At 48.5% G+C, this 22,380-nt stretch overlaps 2 protein-coding genes across 8 annotated transcripts in view; one reads left to right on the top strand and one right to left on the bottom strand.

The window, feature by feature from the left end:
• Positions 1-6,777, top strand: part of Klhl18 (kelch-like family member 18) — a 58,770-nt gene extending 51,993 nt beyond the window's left edge. For 2 of the 7 annotated variants that reach the window (NM_001399324.1, NM_001399325.1), the window contains exons 9-10: positions 2,763-2,874; positions 3,697-6,777. In NM_001399324.1, coding sequence (NP_001386253.1) covers positions 2,763-2,874; positions 3,697-4,083 — 499 coding nt within the window. In that variant the 3' untranslated portion in view covers positions 4,084-6,777. The other 5 variants (XM_063265631.1, XM_006244007.4, XM_039082647.2 and 2 more) reach the window with 3 other exon arrangements.
• Positions 6,778-9,885: 3,108 nt separating this feature from the next.
• Positions 9,886-13,253, bottom strand: Ngp (neutrophilic granule protein). Its single transcript, NM_001106862.1, has 4 exons — positions 13,064-13,253; positions 12,249-12,350; positions 11,116-11,202; positions 9,886-10,605 (listed from the first exon to the last, which is right to left on the bottom strand). The coding sequence occupies exons 1-4, from the start codon at positions 13,238-13,240 to the stop codon at positions 10,465-10,467; spliced, it is 507 nt and encodes a 168-aa protein (NP_001100332.1). The 5' UTR covers positions 13,241-13,253; the 3' UTR covers positions 9,886-10,464.
• Between the last annotated feature and the right edge of the window lie 9,127 nt (positions 13,254-22,380).

Below are 22,380 nucleotides of genomic sequence, written 5' to 3'. Positions count from 1 at the left end.
CTTTTGTTTAGTTTTTCGTGTTTTGTTGAAGAAGAGGTCTCACACTCAAGGACTCTCATAAGCCATCTCAGCCATAGAGACATGCTATGGCACCTCGCTTAAAGCTTCTTTCAGGGGGTGGGGCGGGGAAGGGAAGAAAAAAAAAAAGCTTCTTCCAGGTAGGAAGTGACTTAACAATACTTGCATATAATAGACTTTTAAATCTTTGGTTAAAGGCATGATGTCGCACGCCTTTGGGCCTTTCACTTGAAGGCAGAGGCAAGTGCATCTCTGTGAGTTCAAAACCAGCCTGGCCTATAGAGTGCATTCTAGGCCAGCCAGAGTTACAAAGTGAGACCTTGTCTCAAAAAAAAACAAAGCAAAAATCAAAAATATTTGTTAAAATTCCTTGGTTAAGTGAAATTCCTTGGTTAAATTTCCAAAGAGCTTAAGCCAGGCATGGTGGTTCACGCCTGTAATCCAGGACTTGAATTGGGGTCAGGAGGCTCAGGAGTTCAAGGCCACATGAACCCATTTCACATAAACAAAAGGCTGAGACTCAGAAACACTTATTCATCGGTCTCTGTCTCTGTGTCTCATAGTTACTTCAGTCCGCTGTACTGGGAGTGCAAGCACAGGGTAAGGAGTGTCTGGGTAGCTTGTTCCACACCAGTGAGGCCCGGAATGGACTGTGTGCTCAGATAAGCCTGGGCACTGTTGGTATCTGTTTCTTCAGAATCTTGTCTTTCTGCCACACATGTGACATTGCAAAAGTTCTCGAAAATCTGGCAGTGAGGAATCCTGTTTAAACTTGTGTTTTCTGTAACACCCATTCCAATCATGTAGGTTGCTTTTGTGGAACACTAGAAACACTGGCAATGCTGGCTGAATTATTCATTCTAGTGTTTGTATCCTCCCGTCTTAGAGAACAGAGTGTGAGCAGATGGGTTGAACGAACTCATCAGCATGTTTCAAAGCCAGTGTTCTGTGGCCTAACCAACTGACTGCGGCTCTTACCAAATAGAAAGGAGGCTGGTCCTCCCCGGTGCTCCCTTTGGTTGTCATCAGGTAGGAAGGTCCCCCCTGGTGCTCAGTTTGGTAAGGCCATGAGTGCACTGTCATCGTCTTTCCCTGGAGGTCTGTGTCTGGAGCTCCTAGCGCACAGTGTGGGGAACATTCATCGCTGTAGGGCAGGGCTGCAAGGTGGACTTACAAGACAGACAGCGAGGCTGAGGGGACGGTTTACATCTATAAAATATTTGCAAGAATGAGTCCAAAAATGCCAGGCATGGCGGCTCATTTTTGCAATCCTGGCTGAGAAGGTAGAGACAGGGATCCCTCAGAGCTTGCTGGCCTGGCAGTCTAGCTTAATAGATGAGCTCCAGGCCAGTAAGATACTGTGTCTCGGGGCTGGGGAGGTGGCTCAGCGGTTAAGAGCACTCTAGAGGTCCTGAGTTCAATTCCAGGCACCCACATAGTCGCTCACAAGCATCTGTAATGGGATCTGATTCTGTCTTCTGGTGTGTCTGAAGACAGAGTACTCATATACTTTAAATAAGTTAAATTTTTTTAGGGTTGGGGATTTAGCTCAGTGGTTAGAGCGCTTGCCTAGGAAGCGCAAGGCCCTGGGTTCGGTCCCCAACTCCGAAAAAAAGAACCAAAAAAAAAAAAATTTTTTTTTTTAAAATGCCATCTCAAAGAAAGGAGGTGGACATGGTTCTGAGGAGAGTACGTATCTGGCTCCGCGTGCACATTCACACATGTGTGTGTGCCTGCACACACAAGCACATTCGTATTCACACATCTATTTTAAAAAAATTGAACAGTGGTAAATCCTTATCCTAAACAAGGAGACAGCAGGCAAGAAGGGGGGTCAAATAAGAAACTAGAAAGTGGATAAAATCCACAGGGTAAAGAAGCACAGCAAGAGCTGGGCATGGTTGCTCAACCTGTAATCTCAGCACTTGAGAGCTACAACAGGAGGATTGCCTCCAGTTCAGAGCCAGCCTGAGCTACAGAATAAGAGCTTTCCTCAGCAAACACAGAATTGGGCATGGTGGCACATGCTGTTAATCCCAGCACTAGGGAGGTGGAGGTAGAGAGTCCGAGGCCAGCCCAGTCTACGAAGTTCTAAGACAGCCAGGGCTCTACAGGGTCACATAGGGCTCCAGGTACAACATCAAACAAACAGACCCACACTGAGGAACTTGTGCATTGCCCGGAAGAAGACAGTGAGGAACCCCTTCAGCCACATGGTACAGCTGCTGGAAAAGCAATTCGACTCCCCTTGCTGTGTGGGATTGGGGCAAAGATGGCCTGAAAGGAAGGCCATGTATAAGCAGGCCAGAGCAGTGGTCAGAGCCAGGCAAGTGGTGTTAGGAGTGGGAGCAAGACTAGGAAGTCAGCTAACCCGTTCTTGCCAGGCACATGAATGCCGAGAGAGGGAGAAGCCTGTGACACTCTCTGAAGCTTCATAAGTGGGGTAACCAGGTAGGTGGAGGGCTCATTAACAAGACCAAGGAATGCACAGCCGTTGCGGCTGCGTGCGGCAGGTCTTGTTTGAGGGTGCTGATCTCAGGTGCTATACTGACTGGCTGTGGGCCTGAGACTTCGGGGGAGAGGCCTAGCAGCAGGCAGTGTTATCTGCACGGGTGCCGGGAGAAGTGAGATGTGAAACTATCAGGATATAGGAAGACAGAAATGTTCGCCTGTTCCCGGCTAGGCTGTCTCGGAAGGCCAGGACACCGAATCTCATGCCCCTGCTCTTTCCACTGTTTCTGCAGGTGGACAGTGGTGACTCCGATGAGCTCAAACCGGAGTGCCGCTGGGGTCACAGTCTTCGAGGGCAGGATATATGTGTCAGGAGGCCACGACGGCTTGCAGATCTTCAGCAGTGTGAGTCTGGCCCCTCCTGGGTGACTGCCTCCATCCTTGAATTTCTTTTCTTTTTTTTTCTTTTCTTTTTTTTTTTTTTCAAATTCAGCCCTGGGATGGGGGTATAGACCAGCTATATATTTCTTGTCTAGCATGCACAAGACCTGGGCTCAGTTCACAGCACCACACAAACAAAAACAGTGGGCTAGAGAGATGGCTCAGTGGTTAAGAGCACTGACTGCTCTTCCCGAGGTCCTGAGTTCAATTCAACCACATGGTGGCTCACAACCATCTGTGATGAGATCTGATGCTCTCTTCTGTCATGCAGGTGTACATGCAAAAAGAGCTCTCATATACATAAGTAGATAAATCTTGAAAATTAAAACTCTTTACTTCTAGACAGCCCACGTACACAAGGAAGTATATGGTGCAGTCATCCTGAATTTGCCCCATTCATGAACATGCTTGTCCATGGGGTGCTGAAAAAGCCTTTGGAAGCCCTCTGCAGAGTAAGCCCAGTCATACGCCAGGAGCAAATGCCAGAAACTGTTCTTCTGGACACTCTGCTGGGCTCAGCAGTCTTACAGTAGGGACTCCAGAGTCAGTCAGGACCAAGGCAGAAAGTGCTGGGGACAGCGGCTTGAGGCAGTACTCTCCTTCCCGCTCTGCCATCATCTGGAAACCCTTCCTTGAGAAAATCCTTTGTTTCCCCGCATATGCCCAGAAGGTATCAGCTTAGCGTTAGAGCAGGTACACATCTGTAAAGAGCTGGCGGCGGGGCTAGGTACATGCTAACTGAACTCCCTCTGACCGTGTTGTCCTGCGCCTCTCTCCCTGCTGCAGGTGGAACAGTACAATCACCACACGGCCACCTGGCACCCAGCAGCCAGCATGCTCAACAAGCGCTGCCGACATGGTGCCGCCTCCCTGGGGAGCAAGATGTTTGTTTGTGGGGGCTACGATGGCTCTGGTTTCCTCAGCATTGCTGAGATGTACAGCTCTGTGGCAGACCAGTGGTGCCTCATAGTACCCATGCACACACGCCGGAGTCGGGTCTCCCTCGTGGCCAGCTGCGGGCGCCTCTACGCAGTGGGAGGTTATGATGGGCAGTCAAACCTAAGCTCGGTGGAGATGTACGACCCAGAGACGGACCGCTGGACATTTATGGCCCCCATGGCATGCCATGAGGGAGGGGTTGGCGTGGGCTGCATCCCTCTTCTCACCATCTAAAGAGAGGATGGGATATGGTGGGTTAGGGATCTGGTACAAGTCTAGGCGCTTCCTTCCAGGGGTAAGTCCTCCCAGAATAGGCAGTGGTGGACCAGAAGACAGGGTGTAATGTGAGCTTGCCAGAGGGACAGTTTTTCCAGGTGCTTAAGTCCTCTCTCACTGTGCTGCCCTTGTGACCTTAGGTTGTCAAGATGCACAGCACAGGACAGGAGTCCCTCTGGGTCCCACAGCCAGTAACACGGAAGTGCTTTGCTGATCCGTGTACACAGGCTGCGCCCAAGCCCAGCGAGCACTGGCCACCGAGCTGGCAGCGAGTGCTCATGTGCAGGAGGTCTTCCAGCCGATGTTTCTCCTTCCCTGCCTGTCTGTAGCCCTGTTGTGGCCAATTCGCCATGGGAAGCCACAGTGTCCAAGCCTTTTGGGAAGTGGGTAGAGCTGGGGAGAAGGGACACCTTGGTGTTCTCACTGCCTGTGGTGGTGCAGCTAGAGCAGCGAGCTACGTGCGTGCACACAGGCCTTCCTTCCGCCATGGACACAGAGGACTCGCTCTCTGTCTCCAGCAAGCAGGGAGAACAGAAGTCTTCCCCGTGCCTGATGTTTTGGGAATCCAGTGAGGTCTCTCTCCACTTGTCCGTAGAAACAGGAGGGGTAGAGGTGCTGGAGAGAACTGGAGGAAATGTCAGAAAATGTTCAAGAGAGACTGGAAGGAAAAGACTTGAAGTGAACATTTTTCACAGGAAGAAAACATAAAAGACACTAAAAGCAAACGCACATTTAAATGGAAAACCATCAAACACGACAACAGTGGTATCCACTCCCACATCCGGATCCCAGGGTCCCGAGTCCTCCTAAAGCAGTTGGGATTCCCTCTGAGCCCCACAGTGTGTCTGAGATCAGGGCACTCTTGACTGACCTGTGGCAAGGTGCTCATGGGGTTTGGTCTCCTCACCCACCATCACAGGACTTTTTAAATCATTGGCTTAGGGAGCCAGTTAAATTACTGCCATGCTTCTCTACCCAGGCTCCCAGCTGTCACCCCACGATCACCTACCACCACCAGCCAGCGCTCCTACAGATCCCCACTCCTACATAATCCTTTCCCTCTTTGGCCAGCAGGAAACAACATGTCTGCCCAGATTAACACTTACCAGTCACCATCCTTGAATAACTTCCTCATCGTGATGCTTCTGGAGCACATCGACCATTTGTACCTCTAGGACCTAACCAGGGGCTTGCTCCCACCAGCCATGGACCAGCTTGGTCAGGTGACTTGTCTGCCCTGCCATTCCCCTATTTTCCATCCATTTGCCAACCCTGGGTGTCCACCTTCTCTCCAGCCCTTGTCAGATTGACCAGCAAGATGGGCCTTTATATTCAAGCAATGAACGCTGGCGTCATGATATAAAGGCCTACAGACTAAAAAAATGTCTTTTGCTGCTGCAAGGAAGAGATTTTCTATTTCTTCCTCTAATCTTGGCAAATGACCTCGTGAAGAGACTCAATGCTCCTCCTTCCTCTGGATGGGACCTTAACCCAGCACAGAAGGACCCAGAGAGCAGACTTTTTGTTACCAGTGCACTGGGCAGTGGGGCAGACTTCCAACTGCTGCTGCCAAAATCTGCTTTCCGAAAATTCTTCCAGCGGAGACTAGAGAATATAATTGTTTTTAGCCCCAAACTGGGTCTTAGGGTCCCACTGACCACCTGATTGGTTTCTTGCCCTTTGCTGCCTACCTGGATCGGCCTAGAGGACGGTTCAGAAAGGTGCAGCGTGAAGCCTGCTGGGATCCCTTGCCCCAGACCATCAGGTTTGCCAGTGTGTGCAATTGCCACAGAGTCACAAGGAAGGACTTTTGGTCCAGCGACTCAAGAGCTGGGCCTCTGCTATAAGCACTTGAAAATGTTTTTATCTTAAACGACAGAACAATCTGATAACTGATAAATTTTAACTAGGCTCCCAGTGGAACCCCAGCATTTCTTCCTGCCCCTCAGTTTCCCTGCTGAGGTAGACTCTGGGGGACTGTGGGTCTTGGTTTCCTCTTGGTCCTTTAGGATGACGTTCCTCTTAAGTCCTGTGAATGTACTGCCCAGCCTCGACTGTGAAGGTGCTGAGAACCAGTCAGCGGGCTCCCAGACGGGCCCCCTGGGTCCTTCTGATGCTAGCAGACTACATCACTAGAGATGATACGTCATCTCCTCCCGGCCTGCTGCTGTCTGATTAGCCTTCCTGCACCCACTCCCACCTCCTAGAATAGAGGCTAAACCGAGACAGTGTTTCCAAGAACGACCAGGTCAGTGTTTTAATCTAAGCTCTGAGCACACTTGAGCAAGCAGGAACATTTTTATACTCCCTTGCCTGAGGGCAGGTGGCTGATCTGTCTCACTAGTGTTAGAACAGTAGGATCATGGGAAAGCAGATATCACCCAAGGACACTGGAAAGAATGTAACAGGAGGTGGGTCTGACACACCACCACAGGACCATGGGGTCTGGCCACTGTCCTTCCTCATCTCTTCTCACTCTGGGCTTCTCCAGAGATCACAAGCAGAAGAGAGCTGAAGACCAGCCTCTGATGGAACTGAGGAGGGGTCCTGACCCTCTTCTCCCACAGCTGTTTCACAGGAAACTTTTTATTTATAGGACGCATGTCTTTCGTGTTAAGAAACCAAAGAGAAATAAAGAGAACACTCCTAATACTCTTGCACTTTCCTGAGTGTGTGTGTGTGCGCGTGTGCATGCGTGCTCATTCCTGTGCATGTGTGTAGAAGCCAGGGCTTGACAGCAGGTGTCTTTCTTGAGCACTTTTCCACCTTTAATTTTGAAGCAGGCTCCTTACTGAGCCTGAAGCTCATCCAATCGAGTGCCGAGATTGTCGGCCGCGCACCACCACATCCACTGTTTTGTGTTGTTTTTTTACCCCCCCTGATGCCCGATATCAAATTCAGGTCCTCAGGCTTACACAGCAAGCACTTAACAAATCGAGTCAGCCCTCTCCTGACTTATTTTTAAATATTGGAAGTAAATCACGCCAATATTTGATTTGGTTTAAAAGTATATTAAACAAATTACAAAAATTCCCATGAAAATAAGGGAAAAGCCAAATGAACCTCTAGCAAAAGCAACCTTGAGAGGTTTGCATAAGACATCCCCTGTGAGTCTCAGGCATTTGAGTTCTTGGCAAGGATTGGGAGATGCGGCCCTGCTGGAGGAGGTGCACCACTGGGGGCAGCAGGCTTCGAGGTATCAAATGTTTTGCCTCTGGCTTCTGGGTCAGATCATGATGTGAGCTCTCAACTGTCCCTGCTGCCATGTCTGCCACCCTGTGCCACAGTGCCTTGGCACGATGGACTCTCACCCCTCTGGAACCGTTAAGCCCAGATTAACTCTTCTTTCTATAATTTGCCCTGGTCATAGCGTTGCACCAGCAACAGGAAAATAGCATCTGGGCGTTCACTTCCTACAAACAGACGCCAGTGGAAGATGCGCAGAGACTGCATTTCCTGTTGCTGCTGCGAATTTGGTCCCATCCAGACTGCCACAGCACTCAAGTTGTCCCTCAACCACCTCAAAACTGTAGATCTAGTTCCCCAGTGGGATATAGCCAGCTGCCATGTTGACTGTCCAGCACCTCCAGTCCACTCCAGCATATCCATAAAGGTACAGCTAGTGTCTGGAACCTTGGCACACAGAGAAGTCATTGGGAAAAAAGCATGTAAGATTATGCGTGAGGCCAGGCATGGTGGCACGCACTTTTAATCCTGGCACTTGGGAGGCAGAACAAGTTGGTCTCTGTGAGTTCAAGGCCAGCCTTGTTTCAGGACAGCCAGAGTTACATAGTGAGACCCTATTTCAAGAAAAGAAAAAGAAAGAGGAAGGGAGAGAGGGGAGATGGCTCAGCAGTTAAAGGAGCGTCATGCTCTTCCAGAGAGCCCAAGGTTGGTTCTCATCGACAACATTACCCATCTCAAAACTGCCTGTAACTCGAGCACCAGAGGGCCCAACACCCTCTTTTGGCCTCCAAGGGCATTGCACACATGATACACACTAATACGGACACACACACACACACACACACACACACACATTTTTAAAATTAAAAATGTAATGTTTTAAGGTCAAGTCCTGGGCTGGGAGATGGCTCAGCCCTTGTGTTACAAGCATGATGACAGGATTTAGGTGGCAAGGATGTTAGACTATGAGAACCAATTTTCTTGAGGCTTATTTGTCACCAAAATCAAGAGAATACTTTAAAAAAGAGAAAAAAGGACAGTAGAGTACATGATGAAGGGGTGTGGTGGGGCTCGGGAATTGTGGGATTTAAAGGTTTAAACTGGGATTGGGGTATGGGGTGAAGAGGAGGTGGGGAAGGGTTAACCAATATGAAAAGTGTATGGAAACCCCTATGGAAACTCTCTGGGCTTTGTGTGTATGTGTGGAGGTGGGAGGTTGTTTGTTTGATTTGGGGGTGGGGTTGTTGTTGTTTATTTGGTTTGGTTTGGTTTTTGGTTTCTGTTCATAGCTGTGGCTGTCCTGGAACTTACTCTATAGGCCAGGCTGGACTTGAACTCAGAGATCCGCCTGCCTCTGCCTCACAAGTGCAGGGATTAAAGGCATGTACCACCTTTGCCCAGCTGGAAACTCACTACTTTATAAACTAATCTAGAGTTATAATTAAAAAAATAGTAGTTTGAACATAGATGCCCTTGAATGACTGGATAATGATCCCCATGAAAGACAAGAGTTATTAATGAAAATCTCAGCACCAAGTCCCTAGAAGTTACTGGCCAGAGAGGCCCAAGAAACCTCCAGAAACAACACAGGCTAATGTCCCTGTTGCTGAAGACATAATATACTTTGTTATAGGGCATAGAGAAATAAGGCTCTAACTGACCTAAAACTTCCTCTCACAGTACCAGAAGGTGCTGGGCAGGCCACTGGTGGAGAAAAGACTTGAGTGGGATGCCTACATCCAACCCTACGTGCTGTGACACTGACCCACCAAGTGCCATGAGCCTTGGTAAAGTAGTGGTGTAAAGGTTCTGTGTGTAGCCAGCCAGCTGCTTTTAGACTGGGTTTGAGGCCTGATCCGTAGGACACTGTAAACCTGGCCGAAAGCCTGTAGCTCACTGTTTACAGGCCCTTCTACTGCTGTCTTTCTACAAGGCATGTTGTCAAACCACCTTCTAAATATGTATATGCTTGTACTCGTAGATGAATGTTGCTTCCAGCCATGGACAGAGGTCAGTATTCATGCAGACATTTATAATTGGCCAGAGTGCTGAGGGTAAGTGTCTGCTGAGTGAAAGTTTAAAGTTTTGACTGTGAACTTTGTGCTAAGGAACTAAAAGCAGCCAAAGAGACCGGGGACAGATTACTCTGCCTTCCTGGGTCCTCTGTCTCCATACCCAGTTCCCCTCTTTTAAAAGTTAGGAAAAAATTTACATTTTTATTTTGTGTGAACGTGTGTGTGTGTGTGCGCTCACTTGCACACAAGAGAGCATGAACACATATGTGCATTGCACATGCATGCCACAGCACATGTGCAGAGGTCAGAGAATGACCTTCAGTAGTTTTCTCTTTCCATCATATAGGTCCTGGGATTGAACTCAGGTTATCTATCCAGTTTGGTGGCAAGTGCCCCTACCCATTGAGCCACCTGGCCAGCCCCTTACTTCTTCATGATGACTTCTCTGGCCTCACAGAGTCTGGATCTCCTCAGCCCCGACCCAGAGCTTGGCACATCCGTCTCCTCACTCCAAGTTCAGCCATTCCAGCTCCTGTGCTTCATTCATTCACGTCCTCATGACTCTCAAAAGCACTTTATTGACGTTCTCGTACAAGCCTCACTCCAGGTGACCTGACCACACCCCGCCCTCCCACCTGCCACATCCCTTAAGGGGTCTGTATGTAAAGGGGCATCTGGTATCTCAGTGACTAAGCAGAGAGCAGGAGTCTACAGGGTTTTGTCCTCCCAGGATGCCAGGAGCACAGCCACCTGCAACTGGCCAGGAGGCCCAGCTGTGAATGGACAGAGTGTCATCTGGCTGGGGACACAGCAGGTAAGTTTGAGGATTATGAGTGAACAGTCCATGGGAAGGACTTTGACTCTGGGAGAGTGAGGAAGCTTCCTGCTGGAGGGGACTTTTGAGCTTGGGCTTTGAGGAGTCAATAAGAGTTTTGGATAGAGGGTAAGACAGGAAGTTCCATAGAAGGAAGCAAATGGACAAAGGTATGGTTGTTTTAGGAGCCAGAGCTACTCTAGAGAGGGGCGTCCGGGGAAGGGCTGGAAGCAGGGGCGGGCCCTGAAGGCAGCAGGGGGAGATAGGCAGTGGAAGTCAAGAGGAGGTCACAGAGGCACGCAGCACCCCCTCCTGTTTCCAGCCTTAGAAGTTATGCAGGATGTTGCTGATGATATCGTACTTGGCGTTTTCATAAATGTTTTTGGCGTGAGGGGGCAGACCTTCTAACTTGTCCTTTTCGGAGTCATCTGACTTGTTATCACTAAAAGTGGCCACTTGGGAAACCTGCAGGAAAGATGCCAGATAGTTACCACCTTCACAGAAGAGAGAGTCCTTTCCCAACCTGCCTGTGGTCTTCCCCTCAAGAAGAGGGTGAAGCAACAGAAGCATCAGCTACAAGGGCATGATGAAACATGGAGGCCTGGCCTCCATCCATGGGGGGCCACAGGGCCTGAGCAGATCTGAATTAGGGGAGGTGGGCTTGCACAGGCTGTCTTGAGGCCAGAAATTTGATGTTCCGGAGCCCCAGAGTCTCCTCTAGAGCTTTTCCAAGCTCTCCCTCTCCTAACAGTGGGAAGATCTAAGCCATACTGACATAGGACATGCCACACTTTTTGAGGCACTTGCTGGAAAAGGCTTGGCTGGGTCTGTTTTTCAGATGAAGACCCTGTGTTTGCAGCAACTCAGTCTCTCCCAGAGCCCAGGAGAGAGCGCAGCAGGAGGGGATGGGTCACCTCAGGATGGGGCCTCTGTGGTGAGAGGCCCGAAGTGGACATGGGCAGTAAAGCTGCTCACCTCTCTACGACAATCCCTGTCGCAGGTCAAGGTCAAGGAGGTTGACCACTGCCTTCTGGAGAATTCACCTGTGCAGTTTCTCTCCTCCTGCAGGTAAATGGGACAAGAGCTAGAGGCACCCTAACACATTTCTGGAAAGAGGCAGGAACTGTCAAACCAGAGATGCAAGCTAGACCCAGAAAAGAGTGGCCGGGAGGTACAGATGTTCACTCACTAATATAAAGGACAGGACATGCACATAAACAATTACAGGAGAGGTGACCATAAGTTACCATGTCCAGAGGAACCATGTTTGTTGAAGATTGTGGGTGAGGACACACCAACAACTGGTGCCTGTTCCTGAGTCCTGAGTCCTGAGTCAGTAAATTTAACCATTACTTTAAATGTGAATGGTAAAAAGAACATTTTTTTTTTTTTTGGTTCTTTTTTTCGGAGCTGGGGACTGAACCCAGGGCCTTGCGCTTCCTAGGCAAGCGCTCTACCACTGAGCTAAATCCCCAACCCCAAAAATAACATTTTTAAAATGTTCGTTTTCTGGTTCTGTCTTTAAACAGCAACAACTCTAGGTAGATTACGGACATTTTGTCATTTTGATTTTTTCTTTTTGATGGCACCAGGAAAATCAAATCCAAGGTTTTGTACGTGCTAAATAAGGCTTCACCACTGAGCCCCATGCTGCTGTAAATTATGGCAATAATTTATAGTAAGAATGGGTATTAAAGAAAGTCTGGGGGTTGGGGATTTAGCTCAGTGGTAGAGCGCTTGCCTAGGAAGCGCAAGGCCCTGGGTTCGGTCCCCAGCTCCGAAAAAAAAAAAAAAAAAAAGAAAAAGAAAAAGGAAAAAAAAGAAAGTCTGTTTTTTTTTTTTTTTTTTTTTCTTTAATTACTTGGGTAGTGTGAGAGTAATGTCTATAGAAGTCAGAGAACAATTGGGGAAGTCAGCTCTCTCCACCACACAGGTCCTGGTTCTTTCAAACCCACCAAACCATCTCTGGGCCCAAAGATCTGATTTTGAAAACAGGCTTCAACATTGCAACTGCTGGTGAAGTGGCCGGGTGATGTGGAAGAAGGAAGTGAAGGAGGAACCTCTCTTCCCCCACGAGGCAGTCGTGGAGCTGGAAGAAGGAGACTCACCCCGCCCTCCCGGAAGTCGCAGTTTTCAAGCCGTCTCTCCGTGGTGGAAATGCACACTGTCTCTTTAATCCTGAACTCGAGTGGGACATTGGAAGTGGGGTTCTAAAGAAGCACAGAGAACTCATGACCATCTCTCTTCTACAGATCAGGGACAAAAGCACAGAGGGTTACATGACACTGCCTGCATCAGTCTAGTCCAAGTCTGTCCACAAAAGTCCAGGACTTATTAAATGGCCACAACAGAGACCTACAGGGTAAAGTCAGTAGGGGTACACACCTGAATCTCATCACTCAGGAGACTGGGGCAGTTCAAGGCCAGCCTGATCTATATAGCAAGTTCCAGGCCAGTTAGGGTGACTGATATAAATAAAGGGTTCAGTCAGGCAGGGTGGCACACAGCTGCAATCTCAACCCTTGGGAGGTGGAGGCAGGAGAATCAGCAGTTCAAAGCCATCCTCAGGAGAGGTTGTGATCTTTCCCACAAACGGTTGTGTGACACACTTGTGACTGCCCTTCAATATCTCCTTGTGTAAAATAGGAACAAAAATCCCTTCCCTTCATGTCTCATGCCAAGAGACAGGCTGAGAATCCAGACCTGTCCTACCTGTGAATAGAAGTGGCTGGCCTGGAACCCATTACATAGTTGAGACTAACCCTGAACTTTGCATCCTCCTGCCTCCATCTGTTGAGTGCTGGCCGGGGTTCAAATTCAGGCTTTCTTGCATGCAAGGCAAACTCTACCAGCTGAGCTACATCCCCAGGGCCTAAGTAAGAGAAACCTACATCCCTGTCTCCCAGGGATGGCAGATACTCACCTGACCAGGAGGTGGAGTGGCACTTAGCAGGCGGAAGAGGGGTCTTCCTCGCTGCCCACGGTTGTATGCCTCTATGGCCCGATTAACAATATCCTCATATCTTAGTCGGCGATGGGCCTCACAGGCGACCACAGCCAAAGCCACCACCAACATGAAGGTCTTCCACAACCTTGCCATTGTCTCTGACACACTACCACTCTTGGCCCCTTTTATTTAGGTGATATTGAGGCTGCCTTGCCAAAGAACTTCTGATGACATAAAGGACTGGCGCCTTTAGAAAGAAGGCCCCTTCTTTACTTGGCTAGAGATCAAATATTAGCCAATGTTACAAAACACTGTTGGCCACGAAAGGTAAGAAGGTTTGGGCAATAGACCAGGACATCAAAGTGAGCCCTAAGCTAGGAGCAAGAGACTTGTGGGCAGGTTGGGCACACCTATTCACTCTGGGCCTCAGTGTCCCTGTAACCCCTTCCAGACCTGCCAGTTCACAGCTCTTCTGTCTCTGCCTGGGTCTTCTGCTTTGACCCCAAATTTAGCTGCCCAGAACCCATGGACTCCACATCTGAGTCCATCATCCAGGTTCACAGAGAGATATTTTGAAGCCACACTCAAAGGGATACCCACAGTGTTAACTCCATGTTTAAAATACATGAACTTTTAAAACCCTGAATGCCATCACTTCTTGGCCTTTCAGTTTTGCATATGGACTGGGTAAGGTGGCAGACATCTTTAAACCCAGCACTTGGGAGACACAGCCAGATGGATCTCTGTGAGTTCAAGGCCAGAATGGTTCTCAAAGTGAGTCTCAAGACAGCCAGAGCTACACAGTAAGACTCAGTCTTTAAAAGTAAAGGTGTGGTGTGGTGTGCACACGTTCAGTTCCAGCCTTAGTAGGCAGAGGCGGGAGGATATAAGTATTAGAGCTCTGAGAAAAAGGGATCCTAGCTGTAGGAAGCCAATCAAGAAACATTGCACAAACCATCACACAAGATTTATTGGGAATGACACAAGAAAATGGCTGCTTCATGCTGGGGGTCAGGGGAAGGGAGAAGCAGCAAAGAACTGAGCAGAAGGCAGGCTTTGCATAGAGTTTCTTGGGTTGGGGGAGCTTTCCAGGGTGGCCTGGGATTGGTGGGATTTTGTGACTTGATCTTGGGACAAGCTCAGAGATTGGTGGGATTCTGGGGCTGGTCTTGGGCGGTTTTTCCCCCTGTAGGGTAGAGCTTCATCTCAAGGACTGGAAGTCTGGGGTGGGGCCTGGCTACTTGCACCTCACTGGGCTTATTTACAGAGGGTCTCTGTGAGTTCAAGACCAGCCTGGTCTACATAAGGAGTTCCGGGGAAGACTACACAGTGAGACCCTGTCTCGATAAATAAGTAAAATAAAATTTATTTATTAAATTTTATTATTTATTATGTGTGCATGCACCCATAGCCATGACATGAGTGTGGAAATCAGAGGACGACTTCATGGAACTGGCTCTTGTTAGGGTTTCGTGACGGAAGAAGATGTTAGCACATTGGGGCCAAAGAACACCACAAAGTCACACCACGCAGCAGATCTCATAATAGACTTATTTGTGGGGTTGGGGATTTAGCTCAGTGGTAGAGCGCTTGCCTAGCAAGCGCAAGGCCCTGGGTTCAGTCCCCAGCCCCGAAAAAAAGAAAAAAAAAAAAAAAGACTTATTGTAAGAGATTTATTTGTGAGTGGTCTATGGAGCAGGCATGACAGAAGAGGGAGGGGGAGAGGAGGAGAGTGAGGGGAGGGAGACTGGGAGAGAGAGAGAGAGAGAGAGAGAGAGAGAGAGAGAGAGAGAGAGAAGGGAGCACAGGCCTTTATGGCAGGGGCTCTATAATGGGAGCACAACTTCTGGTAACAGTGGAAATGTGTTGCATGTGGCGGCCGGTGGTGATGTAGGTGCCAGTGCTGACTGTCACTAAAGGTGGCTGGGGGAGCGCCTGGTTCCTAACTGCTCTCTCTTCCATGTGGGTCCCAGAGCATCAGGCTTACAAAGCAAATACCTTTACCCACCAGCCATCCCTCCATCAGCCATTCTGAGTCTTTTGGATGAGATCAAGAATAAAACTTTGAAAACTTAATCCATGGCCCTCCAGCACCTCACAGAGTTGACATCAGCGTCCTCGCTCCAGCAGCTCACTGTGCAGAGGGACAAGAATTCCTGTTTGTGGGTATAGCAGTTCCAGGAAGCAGCTTGAAAGAGGAGATAGGCCTCCCCTTTCTGTTAGTGGGAATGGCTTTTGTCCTTCCAGACGCCCCACGGCTGAGGAGCCACTGCGTGATGAACCAGACTCCATTTTAGGCTTAAAGCCATCCAACAGTAAGGAAATCAGGCTCATCCCTGCTTATGATTAAACGTCTGTTTCTCAAGGACTGGGCTGTGCCCCATCGACTGTAACCTCAACTATAAAAGGCTCTGCACAATCTGACCCAGGAAAAGGCAACCTTATCTTTGTTTCAAAACGAATGACCATCTTGCAACTCTACCTCTGTTTCAAAAGGTTATTTTGACCTCAAATTCAAGAACCTCTTAGCTTCTTGAGTGGAATATTGGTGATGGAATATTATTTTATTGTTGCTTTGATTTGCATTCTCCTAATGGTTAATTCTTTTTAGCGTGCTTTTTTTTCATGTGCTCAGTGTCTGTCTGTCTTTAGAGAAATGCTCATCCAAATCCTTATAACGCTTCTTTTCTAGTTTTCTTTAATCAATTCCTTTCTCACTGTGGGGGAGGGGAGAGCAATAGGGTAGGCTAGTTCTAAAACCATCCCTTTTGAGTGAGGGTCTGCAAGCCTCTGTAGAAGGTATGTGTGGGCCGGGGGAGGGGAGGAGCCTTCGGAGAAGACACTGAGAAAGCCAGGGGGTCAGGGCAAACATGCTTAAGATTTGGGCTGGTGTCCAAAGAAGAGATGGAGAGGGGACAGTAACACTATTTGAGATAGAATTTAGAAAAGTGAGCAGATGAGAGTTGGAAACATGGTTCAGTGGTTAAGAACCCGGACTCTTTTTTTTTTTTTTTTTTTTGTTCTTTTTTTTCCGGAGCTGGGGACCGAACCCAGGGCCTTGTGCTTCCTAGGCAAGCGCTCTACCACTGAGCTAAATCCCCAGCCCCTTTTCCTTCTTTCTTAAGATATGGAGTCTTGCTGTGTGGCCTGGGCTCAGGTAATTTTCCTGCTTCTGCCTTCTGAGTAGCTGAGCTGTCAAAGAGTCTCACAGCTTGCACATTTTAAATTACAGTTATGCAAATTTCCCACGATTGTTTTAACACTAAACGTTTTATACTTCAGGTTTGGAGTGGTGGCAGACACCCATAATCCCAGCACTTGGGAGAGGGAGGCAAAGACCCCGGGTTGATTTTATTTTTCTTATTTATTTATTTATTTATTTATTTAATATGAGTACCCTGTCGCTATCCTCAGACACACCAGAAAAGGGCATCAGATCCCATTACAGATGGTTGTGAGCCACCATGTGGATGCTGGGAACTGAACCCAGGACCTCTGGAAGAGCAGTCAGAGCTCTTAACCGCCGAGCCATCATCTCTCCAGCCCTTGTTTTGTTTTTAAAGAGAGAAAGACCATAAAGTTCAGTGGGCAGAGAGGTGTGGAGGACCTGGGAGGATTTGGGAGCAGGGGAAATATAAACAGAATATATTGTATATAAAATTTAATAAAGGGGCTACAAGACGGGTCAGCATTTGCTGCTCTTGCTGAGGGCCAAGGTTCACCCCTCAGAATCCACATGAAAGGTCACAAGGCATCTGACACCTTCTTCTGGCTTCCAAGGGCATCTGTATACACTCAGGCAAACACATAAAATAAATCTTTTTAAATTTTTAATTTAAAAAGTATAAGATTGGCCTGGAAAGATGACTCAGCAATTAAGAGCACTGACTGCTCTCCCAGAGGTCCTGAGTTCAAATCCCAGCAACCACATGGTGGCTCACAACCATCTGTAATGGGATTCAATGCCCTCTTCTGGTGTGTCTGAGGATAGCTACAGTGTCCTTATGTATAATAAAGAAATCTTTTTTTTAAAAGAAAAAAAGTATAAGATTGCCATTAGAGGGTAAAGGGCTCAGTAAATTCAAGGCCTTAGGGGTCAGGGATGCAACTCATTGCTGGAGCACTCACCCGGCGTGTGTGGATGCCGGGTTACAATCCCCAGAACTGAAGAACTTTTTAGTCAAAGCTTTAGACTCAGTGGTGTCTGCAGATTTCTAAGCCATGGCTTCCGTAAGTTTGAGACACTCATCTGGTCCCCAAGATTGACAAAGAAAAAAGGCCTGTAAGAATGGAGAGAGACGGGGCTGGGGATTTAGCTCAGCGGTAGAGCGCTTACCTAGGAAGCGCAAGGCCCTGGGTTCGGTCCCCAGCTCCGAAAAAAAAAGAACCAAAAAAAAAAAAAAAAAAAAAAAAGAATGGAGAGAGACTTTGACTAAGAGCTTTTGCTTTCGCGCAGAGGACCCAGGTTCTATGTAGGGCGGTAGGGGTGAAGAGAGGCTCAGTGACCATGGGCACTTGCAGGAAGAGCACCCTCACCCCCAGAAGAAATCTGAAATCTATGAAGGTGGGCATCCAAAAGGTCAGGTACAGGTGGGTGATCCCACCCCAACTTCTGTATGCCCATCTATTCCTGCGTAACTAATATCAGACCCAGCCAATGATTTCATAAGGACGGCTGAGTGAAGAAAGACGAATCTCAGCTCCTGTGGGCCCTTGGGAAAGCCTTTCCCTTCTCAGGCCTCCCCCTCACATTTCTGTAATGTGTGGTCAGGAGATGGACACAGATTCTGGAAGGAAGCCTTGCTCAAGTGATCTGAGCAAGGTGAGTCGGATGAGGAAAGTGGATATGGCCACAGCTCCCATGAAGACACACCTGACAGGCCTTTCCCCCTTTCCTGATGTTCTAAACCGGTGTCTGACCATAAGGGGAGCCATTATCTACAGGCGGAATGGCATCCCTGGGTACATTTACCTCCCAACTAACCTCAGCCCTGACCCAGTAGTTTTGGCACATCTGAAGGCGTCCTATCCAACCTGTAGGCACTCCCTGCAATGTTCAATTATGTTTGACTGAGCTACTCTTTGCTGCCTGGTACCAGACAGAGGTGTGTGTGTGTGTGTGTGTGTGTGTGTGTGTGTGTGTGTGTGTGTGTGTGTATGTGTGTAGAAGTGGAAACAATCTTGAAGGCTCTGGAACCTGGAGATCCTATCGGTGATTTAAACTTGCAACTCTATTCTAGGCATGAGAGGGATAAATCCCCTGATGTTTTCTTTCCATGTGGAGATATAAGTACAAAAGCATCCCTTATCCCCAAATGAAACAGTCTCCCCCCCCCCCAAAAAAAAAGGATTTGGGGTTGGTGGAATGATTAAGTGAGAAGGAGCACCCTTCCTACCAAACCTGACAACCCAGGTTTGACCCCCAGGACTCACATAGTGGAAGGAAAGAACTGAATCTGGCAAGTTGTCACCAGACCTCCACACAGGGACCATGGCATGCACGGCCCTCTTCCCCAATAAATAAACAATGCCTTAGGAATTCCACTGATTGGCAAGGTTGTCCCTGCAATCTCAGCTCTTCGGAAGTGGAGGCCAGCGAGAGAATCAGAGTTCAAAGGACATTGTTTGCTACATACCAAGTTGAGACCGGCCTAGGCCGGGCGAGAGTCTGTCTCAAAATGAAAAACAAAAAAGACGCTTGCTTGCCCTTGCCGAATCTGCTGCTCAAGTTCCGTTCCAGGGACCCATATGGTGGAAGAAGAGAGCCAACTTCCTTAAGGTGTCCTCTGACCTCCACACCTAGGCTGTGATACATGCAGAACACACACACACACACACACACACACACACACACACACAGAGAGAGAGAGAGAGAGAGAGAGAGAGAGAGAGAGAGAGAGAGAGAGAGAAATTCAAAATATAAGCTAAAAAGAAAAGAAAAATAAAAAGGAAGCCTAACCAGCCACATTTTGGAATCTGCTGGGCTTTTTTTGTACAGGATTGGAAGCCAGTAGTCAAGGTTGGTCGATACTATGGCTTTTGAGCCATCTGCTGGCCAAGTGACCCTAGGTGCCAGGACCGTGTTCTGGTTCCCCTGGATAGGCCTCCTCAAAGGTACTTGAAAATCTCCTGTATTGGTACCTTTCCCAGGGAAAAATGCCCAAAATTCTTTTAGTTTTTCAACAGTTCAGGACTGTCTGGAAGGAAGAGGAGGAGAGAGGAGCGGCTCCTTTGCTCCCTGCTGGGGCAAGTCCACCCTCTTTAGGTGTGAAGAAGGAGTCTTTCTCCCAGGCATCAAGAACTTGGGAGATGGCTAGAAAGAAAGCAGTGCAAGGTGGGTTGCCCTGGCTCCGGCTACAGCCTCAGTTTTGCCAAATCTGAGACCAGGAGAGTCAGAACAGTAGTGTTAGAACTTTGTCCTCACCACCCCCCCTTTCCTCTTCTGTACCTGTTTCCCTGCTCCATAAAGAAGTGATTCAGGATTTTTTTTTCTTTTTTTTCGGAGCTGGGGACCGAACCCAGGGCCTTGCGATTGCTAGGCAAGCGGTCTACCACTGAGCTAAATCCCCAACCCCATGATTCAGGATTTTGAGTCAAGGGAGGCATCAGAGAGAAAGCTCAAAGCTTCCTGTTTAGGGTAGTTTGGACTCTTTCTGGAGCTCACAGACAAACAGGAAGGGAATTCTGGGCCAGGGTGCCAATTTGATCCATGTGGTGGTGGCACCTGCCTTTTTATTCAAGCACTCAAGAGGCAGAGGCAAGCAGATCTCTGTGAGTTTGAGGCCAGCTTGGTCTATGGAGCAAGTTCCAGGACAGCCAGGGCTACACAGAGACCTTGTCTTGAAAACAAACAAAATGTTTAAGTTAACTGTACTATGAAAGTAACTCACTCCTGACAAGGACTGCATGAGTTATTAACTGGGTCATAGTCACCAACCTGAAAATGGCATTTCAGTGTAGTTTGGTTTGCATTTCCCAAGTTACTGAGGAGATGGGACATCTTTCACATGATTTTGACTGTCCATGTAAGTTTCTATCCACATTGTATATATTCTCTCTGTGTCTCTCTGTGTCTCTCTGTGTCTCTGTCTCTGTCTCCCTTTTCCTCCACCTCTTTCTCTTCCTCTTCTCCTAATTTCTTCATCTTTCTTTCCTTCCTCTTTTGCTTCTTTTGAGACAGGGTTCTCCTAAGTAGCCCAAGTTGGCCTCAAACCTCAGCCTTCCAAATGCAGAGTCTCTGCTGTGCCCGTGTCTTGGGCCCCTTTTTTTTTTTCCTGATGCTTTCTTGAGGGCAGAGATGTTCACTTGTTTTGTTCAACAGCACCTAAAACATTTTGTGGGACCCTGAAGTGGAGTCAAGTAAAATCGGCTGAATAAAGGACCCATTTCCAGCCTGAACTCTTACATTCACTTGCTGGGGGAGTTTCAGTGGTCAACTCCCCAAACCCAGACTCTGAGTTTGCACATTGGTAACAGGAGGAAGGCTTTCAGTGTGTCTTTACCCGGCCGTGCAGCTTACTGGAAGGGAAGGCTGTGAGAGAACAAGCTGACCTCGCTTAATGTGGTGTTTGCTGCCCCCTGGTGATGGGGCCAACTCTTCCCACGTACCACTGGAGCTCAGGCTACCTCTAACTTCCTGCTTTGCTGGGGAAATGGGTAAGTGGGAGGGAAGGACGAAACTGGATCCTCTGCCCCCCCCCCCTTTTTTTTTCTTGGTTCTTTTTTTTCGGAGCTGGGGATCGAACCCAGGGCCTTGCGCTTCCTAGGCAAGCGCTCTACCACTGAGCTAAATCCCCAACCCCCCTCTGCCCCTTTCTAACCTGGGGCATCCCTTCTACCTCTTCGCTTTCCCCAGCCCATCCTACCCCTGGCGTCAGCATTCGACATCTATGAAGGATCTCCTGCTCTCTGATACTTTCATAGCATTGACTGTAGCTGAGTGCTGACATCAGGGATTCACGTTTGCTAGGAAAGTATGCAAAAGCTGGGCCTCAGTCCCAGCCTTAACCTCCTGCTGCCTGGCTCGCCCAGTCCATGGTACTCTTGTTATAGCAACTGTGTATATCCCCCAGGACTCACACTCGTGTTGGTAGTAGTTTAACTTGAGAAGTACCATTTGGGGACAGGGATAGCCATTCTACAGAGGACAGCAGGATAGAAGTGGAGCTCAGTGGTGAGAGTGCTTGCCTAACACAGCAAGCTGGCTTCAAGCTCTGGCACTGCCAAATAAGTAGTGAGGCTCGGGGAAAGACAGGCAGTGGGGATAGGATGCTCAAGATGCAGACTCGGTTACTTGGCCGTTCTGAATCCTAGAGCTTTTCCTGCAGTGCCACCCACTGGAATGCCCCTTGGTTGGATGGTCTGTCCTACAAGGATTAAGACTTGCTACTCCTCTGCCCGCTCCCTGTTCTAGCCACATTGATCCCTTCCTGGCCTAATTCTTGGGATCTAAGCAGCTGCCTCTCTTTGCTCAGCAATACTGTGCTCACAGGGCTTCCTCCCAGCTGGGACTCAACTGTTGTTCCTGAGTTTTGCAGAAAAAGTACCTGCAGTGTTTGTTTAGAGGTAGGTTCTAATGTAGCCCAAGCTGGCCTGGAGTCTACTACAGAGACTAGGCAGGACTTGCCCTTCAGTCTGATACATTTATTTCTCGTGTGCTGGGATTGTAGGAGTGTGCTCCCCACCCCTGGATAGTTTAGTGAAAGATCTTACATTCCCCCCACCCCCAGTCTTGCAGTAAAGCATATCAATGTGAACCTTACGATTTTAACCATTTGAAGGCTACAGCTGTTAGGCACACTCACTGTTGTCCCCACCCCCACTATCCATCTCTAGAGCATTATAATTCATAATGAAACTCTCCGCACAAACAATCCCTTTTGTTCTCAAATCTGAGTGCTGTGACAAAAATACCTGAAAGCCAAAAGGAAGATTTGTTTTGCCTCATAGGTTCAAGGGCTTCAACAAATTATCGTAGGGAGGAACTTGATGGCAGAATTCACCTCATAGCATCCAGAAAGCAGAGACACAGAATGAATACCTACACCAGCTGACTTCCGACTTTCAAAAATTAGCTCTATTGCGCATGCGCATAGTGGATGAGAGCGGGGGGCGGGGGGGGGGAGGACTCGATGTACACAGGCCACGGTGCACATGTGGACGTCAGAAGACCACTTTGTCGAGCCAGTTTTCAATCCTTCTTCTGCCTTTACATGGATTCCCAGGATTGTACTTAAGTTCCCGTCTTTTGTGTGGTAACACCTTACCTTCTGAATCATCTCCCCAGTCTAACG

The sequence above is a fragment of the Rattus norvegicus genome, chromosome 8, assembly GCF_036323735.1.
Source record: "Rattus norvegicus strain BN/NHsdMcwi chromosome 8, GRCr8, whole genome shotgun sequence".
NCBI lineage: Eukaryota > Metazoa > Chordata > Mammalia > Rodentia > Muridae > Rattus > Rattus norvegicus.
Note: the sequence above shows the minus strand (reverse complement) of the source record. Positions and strands in the feature narration are given on the sequence as shown.

Coding starts and splice junctions, on each gene's coding strand:
- Ngp (NM_001106862.1), bottom strand. CDS start 13,240: ATGGCAAGGTTGTGGAAGACCTTCATGTTGGTGGTGGCTTTGGCTGTG. Junction 11,203..12,248: donor GCGACTTCCGGGAGGGCGGG/GTGAGTCTCCTT, acceptor ATTTACCTGCAG/GAGGAGAGAAACTGCACAGG. Junction 10,606..11,115: donor ACAGGGATTGTCGTAGAGAG/GTGAGCAGCTTT, acceptor TCTTTCCTGCAG/GTTTCCCAAGTGGCCACTTT.